This window comes from Rhopalosiphum maidis, chromosome 1 (genome assembly GCF_003676215.2).
Source record: "Rhopalosiphum maidis isolate BTI-1 chromosome 1, ASM367621v3, whole genome shotgun sequence".
NCBI lineage: Eukaryota > Metazoa > Arthropoda > Insecta > Hemiptera > Aphididae > Rhopalosiphum > Rhopalosiphum maidis.
In genome coordinates this window covers 77,420,456-77,432,934 of record NC_040877.1, presented here as the reverse complement: position 1 = coordinate 77,432,934, position 12,479 = coordinate 77,420,456, and the positions used below count along the sequence as shown (strand labels likewise).

General features: G+C 26.7%; 1 protein-coding gene across 3 annotated transcripts; it reads left to right on the top strand.

The window, feature by feature from the left end:
- Nucleotides 1-7,773: 7,773 nt before the first annotated feature.
- On the top strand, nt 7,774-11,611 carry LOC113556404. 3 transcript variants are annotated; one of them, XM_026961323.1, is made up of 5 exons: nt 7,774-8,258; nt 9,594-10,128; nt 10,462-10,564; nt 10,779-10,939; nt 11,021-11,611. In XM_026961323.1, exons 1-5 carry the CDS (start codon nt 8,057-8,059, stop codon nt 11,148-11,150), a joined length of 1,131 nt encoding a protein of 376 aa, XP_026817124.1. In that variant the 5' UTR covers nt 7,774-8,056; the 3' UTR covers nt 11,151-11,611. The 3 variants fall into 3 exon arrangements, with proteins under 3 accessions (XP_026817124.1, XP_026817123.1, XP_026817125.1); XM_026961322.1 differs by having other exon boundaries at nt 9,594-10,137; XM_026961324.2 differs by lacking the exon at nt 7,774-8,258 and adding an exon at nt 8,742-8,782 and having other exon boundaries at nt 9,594-10,137.
- The last annotated feature ends 868 nt before the right edge of the window (nt 11,612-12,479 follow it).

Sequence of the window (12,479 nt, the reverse complement as noted above, 5' to 3'; positions counted from 1 at the left end):
TACGCAGGGAGGAAGTCGAAATGAATGGAACGGAAATTAAAAAAAAAAACTAAAAATAAATTTATATATTGTGTATATTGTATAACATTTAGAGATGTATTATAAAAAAAATTTAATTAAATACTTATTCTAAATTAGTGTGAATTTTGATATTGAGATAGTTATCCTTAAATCCATAATCACCCTTATCGTAAGTGCGTGCAACACACTTTGATTGTTTTGTTGTATTTTATATTTATAATAATATTAATTTTGAAATTTATATTTTTTTATCAATTCAATAAGTTTGGTTCGGGCCACATATAAATCGTTGGAAGGCCGCAGGTTATCGCTGCACTATACAGTCATCTATCATTGAATTCAAATTTAACACGTTCATTACAGTGACACACACAACACCTGAGGTACAGCTTAGCAGTGCCCACTTTCCTACCTTACTTATCATATAGTATTTCTTTAATGAATATTTTTCTCTGTTTATCAGTGGTGTAATTGAGAATGTTTTATAGTGGGTGGGGGGGGGGCAGTGGCGCCGATCTATATTTCATGTTATGGAGAAAAAATGCTGGTGTTAGACCCATCTACTAAAAAAATGTTTAGTTAAATGTTTAGTTAATTACATTCGAATAGTACTTTATTTATTTCTTACTATATATACATACAAGATACTGCATAACAAACTATTTTTTATTATCACTTATCTACCCAGCTGACTCACCTATAAATAGTACTGGGGAATTTTCCCTAGTTCATACCCACGTTCGGCGCTACTGGGGGGGGGATAAAACATAAATATTCAAACCCAACTTGTGGAGGGTTTTGCCCCCCACCCCCCTCCGTATTTACATTTTATATCTCTTTATATATTAATATACCTTCTTATTTTATATTACATAAATACATACATACTTACGTTGGGTCTAGGCTTTTTTAAAAAAAAATTCAATATGGTATTATTAGTAGTTGATTTCCTTTTTCTTTTGCTCCATTTTGATTTTTAGGTTAGAAAAATATAAAATTCTAACAATAAATTACTATGTGTGCATTCAAAAATAATTAAGTCGCTACAGAGTGACACAATGTATAGTGTTTAGTGTGTCGTGAAAGTCAATGCAGGTACTGTGTGACAGCGCGTGTTCGTACTTCGTAGTATTCACTATTCGTTCATACCAATTATTGTAAATCTTAAAGTTACATTTTTTTTATTAAATTATATTTTTGCAATTGCAATTTTACCTATCGTTGGAGTATTTACTATCTCATATTTCTGTGTATGTAGCATGTAGGTACAGTGTGTGGTAAGGCACCTCGTGTTATATAAATCAATAAGATATGAACGATATGAACATGGAATAATCATTTATTTTATAAATCATGCTTATTACGTACCGAGTAATAAACTAATTATATACTAATACAATTAAACATTTTATTTGATTTCGTTTTGTAATAATTTATAAATTTGTAACTAAGCAAATTATAGCCTGTAGGTAAAATTGTAAAAGTCAATACATAAATACAGCTTATGGGGGATCTATCCCCATATCCCCTCCTGTAATTACGCACTGTTGTCTATTATATTTGTTCTGCGGACTATGATTATTTAAGAGAATATTTCATTTTAAATAGGTATCTTATTGTATATTTTTTAAAACATCGATAAAGACAAAAATGTTTAGACGGTCACGTATAAAATAACTTACAAGCTGTCGAACTTTGAATGAAAAGTCTTAAAGTACCTTAAAGTACGGTTTGCCTGCAGCGTCAAGAGTGGAACAACACGGCATCATGACGCCACGTCTAGACGCTTATACCTATGTCCAGACCGGTAGTTGACGCTAGACGATGCAGGGAAACCGTACCATTAAAGCTATTAGTAGTTATTATTAAGCGGGCAACGATTATAGTAATATAGTATTATAGGTTATAATAGGGTATGATAGATACATCTTAAAATAGTAAATATTAATCGGGCAACTTGAATATAATTTAAACATGGGTCACAACTCAGACGGAACATACACACAATAACCCGGATTTAACTTTTTTCGTAGTTTTTTTTTGGAAAACCTAGTATGCTGAATACGACTTTATATAACAAATATGTATAGTATTATGTATACGGAACACGTTACAAAACAATATAGTAAAAACCCACTTCAACAATGAATTTTTATAGTCGATTCAACTAGTAGTCACTAGCTTGAGACAACCTTTTGAGGGTGTTACTGGTTAGGTTACGGAATTTCAAATTTCCAATAAAAACCAAACATTTTGATGCGATGTCACAAATGTCAGTATTGCCAAAAATGGACGCTACTGTATTAAATTCATCAAAACATTAAATTAAACAAATAAGTGCTTATGACATATAATAGATAATATAATTTTAAAAAAAATATTATTTTTTTCACGTAAGGTTTATTAAGTACTTAATTAATTGTTATTAACTATACGTTATCTATATATAGTGATTTAAATAATATATAAAATAAAGTTATTAAACCATATTAACAAATGCATAAGAATTTAGAAAGTAGATACTTAGGTACCTACTATACTTTTAAGTCAGTATTATGCTTTATTATTTTTTGAACTTAGGAATAAAATTAAAAAAATGACATATTGTAATTATTTTGAAGTCCCAAATATTTTATAGGATACTCCCAATCAGTAATAAATGGATGGGTCACAAATCAAATTACATTATTTCTTCATAGGTTAAATCTATGCTTGTCTGACAAGATAAGTCTTTTACACACCTGGGACCCAAAAGCATGTAGACGAAAATTATTACTGTTGGAAAAAATTACAGTTGGACTTAATTTGTTGGACCAAATGTCTGTCAAAGATAGTGAGTAGTAATAGTATCTACTACCTATATACAATTCATATTTATCTATCTCCGTTTAACTTGCCATTAAAGAAATATTTTGACAAGACCTTCTGGAAGTTCCAAAAAAAATTAAAGTGGTATTCATAATTTGTACCTATGTCCTATAGGTTAAATTAAAAATAAATTTTAATGATTGAAAACCTTTTATGGTTGACTTAATCACTTGACTTCCGATTTCTAAGATTATTTTTTTATATGAATATTATATTAATATTCATATATTTTTTAAATAGCTTGTTTTTATTAATGCTGTATTAGATATATTGCAGTCAGTTTTAATTCAAAAGCAATGATAAATATATATAGTATAATTTATAGCGCCTATATATGCTTTTAAGCTTCAGCCAGTTCAGCCTTTAGATCATCATCAATTTTTTAGTAATTAAAACTCATAATATAAAAATAAATGTTAGATACCTTAAGGATAGTTGAAACATTTCGAAGAAATCAATTAAGATTTAAATTAAAAAAGTTACAAGGGTATATATTAAATTATTATTTTATACATATACATTTAAAATTTACTTATACTTATTATCTACCTACTATTATTATATTTTAGTCGATCATGATAGTTTGATAGTATTTATGTTTAGTAATTTAATATTCATAAAAGTTGATATTTTATTAAATTCTATGTACAAAAAGTAGGTAACTATTATTTATTAATAAAATATTTTTTTGAAATTATTAATTTTTATTTAAATTCATTTATTCACGAGTCAAACTGTTTTACTTTTATTTACTATACTTATTATAATTTGTAAGTTAGTTTTTAAAATGTTAAATAATAAATAATAGGTATATTAGGTTTAGTTAAATTTTAATGATTAAAATATATCAATATTCATTATCCTATATACCCAATAAGTAGTTTCATAAATTTGTTTTAAATTACCAATTGAAATTATTTATAAGTAGGTACCTAATTGTAATCATTCAATTTCGTATTTTAATGACTGAAATTAAAAAATTCAAAGTAGGTCTTTTTGTATAGACAAAGTAATAATCTATTCTTATGGATGATGTTCTTAATAAATATGTTTGTTTGTATTTTATTTAAAAGACTGTAAAGGGGCATAATTTGTTATTTAAATATTAAAAATAACACAAATGGACAAATATATTACATCTAATTAAATAGTCATTGCTTGTTAAAACATTAACACAGCAGTTTAAATGTAATTTAAGACACTAATAAATATTTGTAACTTTAAAATAACAAGTAATATAATATAATATCATTGTTGATGCAATAATTTTCATGATTTCCTACTTATGACATTTCTTTATACCACCTGCAAGGTGAGTGTGATAAATTAATGATACTGTTTTGTTATGCAATATTATTTTGACAGAGAGCAATTATTTATACTTGCTGTAAAGTATAGAATGATTATAATGTGTTTGGCGTTTTTGTTGACGAATTCATTCGAATCGATAGGGATTTCCCTATTTACACTCATTTATTTTTCTATACCCATGCGGCCATGTCAACGAAATTTATTCACCCCTCACGCGTAACGACACATATTGGATTTGCTTTTAGAATTTTATAACATAAAAATATTAGCACGATAAACTTTAATAAAAATAACTATAAATTATAATTGTAAAGAAATGTAAGTGAAAATATAAAAACCGATATACAGGTACTTAATACAATGTTGCTTGAACGTATAAACTTTTTGAGTGAAACTTTAACATGAAATAATATTTGAAAGAAAAAATAACACAAAAATGCAAATACACCATAATGGTGTATAATAATTATGCAATGAGTAAAATTTAGAATAATGAAGTACATAATATGTATTATGTATTACATTAAGTTAACGGATAAAAAAAATATATTCAATTGCAATTTTGGATTTTTAGGAAAATGTTTTTTTATTGTTTATCGGATTATCACAATCAATTTTATGTTTATTAGTGCAATAACTTATGATAGGACTCAGTAATAAGTAATACTCAACTATTTTGTACTACATATAATCGTTTACCTCTAGGTCTTTAGAGACTATATAGGTACGAGTGCATTTATTCATAAAACATATCCATAGTATTATTTCATACGAACATTTAATTTTGTAGATATTATAAATATTTTAATACATTACAATATACCTACTTACAAATATGCTGTTTTACTGTTATAAAAATAACTTAAGTGTTAGGTTCTCAGGTGGCAGAATTGGATATTTTTCTATACTTAATATTTTTATGCGAGGATCACATTCGTGGTATACCTAAACTATTAATTATAGACCGTCTGTTCAATTTTAAAAGTAATAGGAAATATTTCGAACACATAACCTTGAATTTGATTTGTATGTTTTTTACTGCATACAGCAGGGGCGGATTCAGACCAAGATAGGAGGGGGGTGGTTTTTAAAGGGCACACATTCATTTTGATAAAGTATTTATTTAGGTACATACATATGTTACTTTCCACAGTCTCGTACAGAACAAAAAAAATATTTTTTATAGTAGATAATAGAAATAAAAAAATAAATCACTATAATTGTGTTACCCTTGAAGTATAATTACGTCAAAAACTAAAATCAGGGAAAAAACTAAAAATTAAACTATTTTTTTTGAGAGAACGGGGGGGGATCGCCCCAATTGCCCCCCTCTGGATTTGCCACTGGCATACAGCTTATACAGGATATATAAATACATGTGTTTTAAATAAATTTCAACTTTTAACTATTTTTGTTTATGTATGTGCAGTAAAATAAAAATGTCTTAAATAAGAACCACTGTTTTTAAGATTGAATTTGGATTACTTAATTTTTTCGGAGTAACTTTGACCTTTACGGTATTTTGATAACTCCATTCTTCGAGATATTTTGTAAAAAAAAAGGCATTTGAAAGAGAATTGGTAAAGGGTCCGTGATTTTTAAAAGTCTCATAAGGGATCGGTGTTTTACAAAAGTTTAAGGACCACTGTTATAGTATTGATATATCCTAAATTCCTATATATACCTATGCGGCTATATGCATTATGCAATATTATAATGTATATTTTTTATGTTCAATACAATGACTGATATGAAGGACATACAATTAATCGGCGTAAATGATTATTTAATAGTTTAAATTGGGTATAGATTAGGTTTAAACTAGATGTTATATTGTTATGTACCTTTGGTATTGTTTTTTTTTTTTGTACGCATATTGTCACTATAGGCGAGCCGTTATAGAAATTCCATCGGCTTTGTTCAAAATGCAAAATCAGCTAATAAATGCATATTTATAAAACTAATAGGTAGATAGTAACTGTGATATGTATATAGGCACTAATATTATCACCTATACATAACAATATAAACATTTGCTACTGGACGCTGGTACACATGTTACGGTGCTGAAAAACAATTGCTTATGACCAGTGACCGCAATTTACATACCCATTAGTTGTAATGACCGGCTGGTGTTTAAAATTACATTACACCTAGGGTAATAGTAGGTACAAAATAATATTTTATTGAATTAAATTTATATTGTATTATTTTGTAGACAATTTATATATACAGTCATAAACTCAAACCTCGTGTTATTATACATACTCTTATTCCATGTACAAATCACAAAACGGTATTTGTATACATTTGAATGTTTCATTTTAATACTTATAGTTTATACCTATCTGCAGACTACAGTCATACTCAGACATAACTCCATTAGTCATTACTCATTATAAATGCACGACGTCATGATGGACAGTATGATTGCAATACATTTTTATAGTATGGAAAATAAAATAAGTAGGTACGACAGAAAATTAGGAAAGGGTGCAAAAATAAAATCATACCCACGTCGCGTTTTTTTTTTTAAATACCTTTTTTCAATGTTGTATATTATAGTTTGTAGTGGGTTATTATTAGGAGCTGTAGCCTATAGGTACGCGTAGAAAAAATATAAGTTTATGACAGTATTTACTATTCATACAAATTATATAATAATAATAATAATAATAGTTTATTTACGGAATAAAATTCCTATTTCAAATTTTCAAACATAATATAACAATAACAGTACATGTGTAAATATGTTACATAAAATATTTATACTTAATAGTAATACAATAATAGATAATAAGAGGTATAAATCGGTAAATGATAAAGAAATTATTAATATTATAAATTTAACTATTAGGTATTAATCTAAAAAATAATTATTTAACTTTTTTAGGGTTGTATTAAACAAGTCAAAGTTATTAATAGGGTTTCCAGTAGACATTTATATATAATATAAATGGATAATTTGATAAATAATTTGTATTGATATTAGATAAATAAAATGGACATTTACTATGAATATTTTATAATATACCTACCTTGAAAAATGTGTTTAATATGATTTTTAGTTTCTATATATAATGTAAAACATTAAACATCGAAACGACGATTTATAGGTCCTATCGGCTATCACAAACAAGACGAACCAAATTCCACTGGTTTAATTTAAAATAAATAAGTATGTACCTATAGATTGGTAAAAACTAAAAACTAAAATATTATACATAGCCACTTTATGTCTTTTGTAGTTATAATAATTTTTCACTTTTATACAGGTTACCTACCTCTACTAATTTGATATTAGCTTAATAGTTTAATTTTGTTTTGTGTACGTCATAAGATTTACACAGTTACGCATAAATAAACAAAATATAATATTATATTATTTTATTATTATTATATCATACCTAATATAGTAACATATTATTTTAACATAATTATTTCAATATTTTTCTTATTTTCGGGTGATCACGAGTGAGAAATAAGAATTTAATACTGTGCAGTGGGAAACACTGGATCCATTATCACTATAACCCCTACTCTTTAATTTTGTTTTGTCAAATGTGTCGCTATTACATTTACATTTTGCAAATAATTTTGAAAAAAAAATAAATAGATTAAATCATTAAACATTAACTATCAAAGAATTAAAAATTTGCCTCCTGTTACAGTTTGTAAAGTATTTTGACCTGTTTTCTTATAAATAAAATTTTTATTGAAATAATTTTCGTAGTATTCACATCAACAGTTAGGCAGTGCCATGTGGAGACAACTGATCATTTCTTGATTCATAAAATAACCATCGAGCTTTATAACATATTCGTATTTATATATGTATATATGATATCTTTACACAATGTCTGAAGAAGAAGACAAGAGTACATTAAATGATGCCGACAATGCTGTGGCTAATCCACCAAGTAATGAAGATGATAGTGACAGACAATCAGACAATTTATTAGTAAACGGTAATGAGAATACTCCTCCATGTCAATTGGACATCGGTCTGGGTACTCATACGGATAGCAGACGTCATGACAATACTTTGAATGTAAATGGTGAGTATACATATTCGTGTATTGCTTATGTATCTCTCACAGTAAAATGTTTAATTGGTAACTTGTATGTTAAACTTAAACTCTTGAATTGTATTTCAATTCAAATTGTCATAAAAAATCTATTTTATGAAGTCATTCTAAATTTCAATTTATTGGCTGAAAAATATATCTTATCATATCAGGAATAATTTAAGTTAATCTTTTAGTTATTTTAAACCATAGTTTATTTAAAAATATTTTAATACGTAGTTAAGTAGAATAATTACTTATCATTAAATTGTTAGGTATTTCATTTTTTACTTATACTTAATATTACTTATCATGATACATAAAATGTTAAATCTTGGATAGGACCTACTTTAAATATAATGTATAATTGAAAATGCACAGTTATTGGAATGTTGCATTGTGGTACTGCATTCTTTGGTCCTTTCACCTTTCACTTAATTTAACTGTAGGTTGACACAATTTTTTACTTACAGATCTTTTATTGTTAATTTATTATCAACAGCCCTCAATGCAAGGTAGTTAATATTTTTAAGTTATAACAGTTAATTAAAAATTATTTATTTTATTTTTATTAATTAAATATTTAAATCATATACTTATTTTATTACATTAAAACATTAAATTAATCCATCAATTATAATGAAGATTTTGTAATTTTTTGAACTCCTAAAAAAATTTTTTCACATTTCAAATAGAATTATTTTTTCTCTAGTGAAAATTAATAAATTATTTGTTTTTTAATCATATCACGTTGACTGCTATGCGGCTGCCAGTGTTCATATAAAAATGATTAGGTATTGATAATTTTTAGATTGCCGGCTGCCGCACCATATCATTTGTAGGAGGCCATACGGCCGCGGGCTGCCATAAATTAATTTAGATTTATATTATTAACTTTTTTCATGGCGCTACAATAATGATCTAGAAAATGCACTGTGGCGTAGCGGAAATAATTGCAATTTTTTGATGTAATGAACATAATTTTAACATTTTTTTTTTGTATTTTTAATTTTTTTTCAAAATCAGCTGTATATATCCGAATACAAATTTATAATGACACTGAAAAATGTTCATGGCGTACCCATGATAAATATTTTTGTGGCTGCCAGCGGCCGCATGACAGTCAACGTGAAAATAGATAGAATTTTTGAAAAGCCTTGTGTTTGACGTAATCATTGATTATTGTTAGCTTTTTAGTTGTGTACATTTATAAATAATATATTGTGAAGCAGATAATAATTTTTTTTTTTTTAAAGTTTCTTTATATTAGCTAAAAATGTATTTAATTCTTGAATGTAAATTTAAATAAAAATTATTTGTTAATAGATTCTGGAGAAGCTACTGCTTGCAGTATCAAACGTGAAGATAATCTTTTATCCTTTAGACATTTTTTATGCAACAATGGACACAATCAAACATCAAAACCCAAAGTTGAAGTAGTGCCTAGTGTATCACAACCAGTGAGGCCAGTAACAGAGACATCTACCTTACCAGATTTTGTTCAAGATCATATGAATACTGATCAACCTTATGACAGTGGTGATCTAGATTCACGATCAAATAGTATTGATTTGACACGTGGGATAAATCGCCCATCTATGTTTGGTAACCGTAGTAATCGTACACCTCAGCAATGTGTGGTAATGCCATTAGATCTTCCATTCTCCAACACAACAACTCAGCCTCGTGCTACCACACCAACAACTACCAACAGTTTGCCAGATTTTTTGTCCGATGGCCCAATTGGCGTGCCGGTTGTTCATCCAGTCACCAGGAATGAACAGCCAACTGATAGAAACCGTATAAGCATTACCATAAACCCACAACGTGGTGCTACACCAATAAATCAGAATTATACCAGGTTTCAAAGGTTCCTTTTATTTTGGTATTAATTACCTTCTTTATCTCATTTTATCTGTGATTAAATACATTTAACTGCTATAGTAAATTATAGTCGCCATTTATTCTAATTTTCTTGGAACACTTACTACTTGTTTTTAGTTCATGGTTCTGAACGATAACTAAAAAATGCCAGTTCCTAAGCTTTAATCTTGTGTATTCATTTATAAACTGTATTGTTAAAATTATAATTTTTTTAGATATAAATAATTTTAATAAATGGCAACCCTACTAATCACAAATAAAATGATCCTAAATTTAAAACAACATTTTATAACTAAATATTATGTTTTAGACACAGTGAAGTTGTTGATGCTAGGGTGGCTAGGCTAGAAGCAACAGAACAAGACTTAAGAACAACTATATTGAATTTAAATAACATGTTACAACAAACATTGGTAAGATACTGTTTTTATTTAAATAATAAATTGAACATCGATAAAAGATTTTTATAATCCAAATGTACAATTTATGAAATACTAAATTTAAATAATATAATATGTACTTTTGAAACTAATGTATTCTTGTACTAGGTAATTTGTTTCATTGATCCAATTTTAAACGTAAATAAAAAATATTTAATGCAAAATCATGCATTATTATTGTTTATAGATAAGGGCTCAAAGAGCTGAAGATCAAGTGAGATCTTTAAGAACCTTATTAAGGGCTAGAGAACAAGGCCTTAATCCTGGAAATTTATCAACGATTCCATCAACTATATCAGTTGCTGAACAGATACGTCATGGTACACGAAATGCCGAGATAATGCTTAAGTGAGTCTTAGTTATAATAGATAACAGAATATTTTTATTAGTTTTTGGATTAGGTTTATAATTTATTTAATTTCCATATAGCTTGTTGAGGGATAACTATCAGGACTTGAACAATGTGGCAGCACGTCTTGAGCAACAGGATACCATTCAGACTTCCAATACCCAATTATCAGTTGACCCAAGTGATACAACTGATAACAATGTTACATAACATTCCTGTTATACAATTATATTAGTTGTACATACATAATAATGGAAATTATTTCTTCATTATGTTTTATAAGTACTTGTTTACATTTTGTGCAGATTTATTGCCAAGACTGGACCTCAATTGTTTTGTTTTCTATATAATGATTATTATTCTTAGTATTATATGTATTGCCATTCAATGCTTAAAGTTGTTTTCCCATTTTTTTTTATTTAGAACGCAAATATAGAGCAATAGTAATCTTTTTTTTCTACAAATACTTCAACAGACTGTACGTTTCTATGAAACTAAAAATATTAAGGGACACAAGTATATTCATTCAAAAACGAAATGTGGGATACATTTTTCATGATTGTTAACCAAATACATTAATTTTTAACTAAATAGAACTTAATATCATGTTATCAGTGACATTTTAGTTGTAGATATGATTAACAAAATAAAATATATTTTATTGATAAAAATAATGTTTTGTTGTATTAACCTGTGTTCAATTTTAAAATTGTTATATTATTTATTAGTTATTTGATATGAATAATTAAAATATAGCAGTATATAATTTATACTATATATTTATTTATAAATTATGGTTTTATGTAAATTACCTATACCTATTCATTTTTTAGTTTATTAAATAGTAAATATAAAAAAATAATATTATTTCATTATACTATCGTTATTAGCTAGTAAAATACTAAAGGAAGAGTAAATTTTGGTTAGTATAATTATGCCTTAAAAGGTTAGGTTTTAGATCATATTATACTGAATTTTTTATTAGAATATAGCTATATACTGTTTTTAGTTTGTATAATGTAAATTATTTTATAAGTATATTTTAAGAGCCAAGAATTACACATAATACATAAACTTTTATATAGGCTTTTAATGCCTTTAACACTGATTTCAGGTTATTAGTTTGGTGGTTCTGGGTCTGATATGTAATTTGTATGGTCTCTTACTCTACATAGAAATTTTTTCATGTTTTTGTCAAACGTACCAATTGCTTTAATGAAAAAATAAAAAATCTAAAACAGATTTTAATTTATTGTTAAATCTATTTAAGATTGACTTTCCAGATTTATTTTTTGCTTATAACTAACTTTTTAAAAGTTGAAATATGATGACTTTAAATTTCTTCTTTTTTAATATAATTTTTTTTGGATTTAAAGTGATAAGACCATAAATGTAAGAAAGTCAATGTCAAGCAAACTTAACAATTAATTCAATCTGTTTTCAGATTTATTATCACTTCACTAGATAAATTAGCATATTTGGGAAAAAACACATTTAAATGTCTATGGTTCGCGAATATTAAATTTAAATGATTAGAAA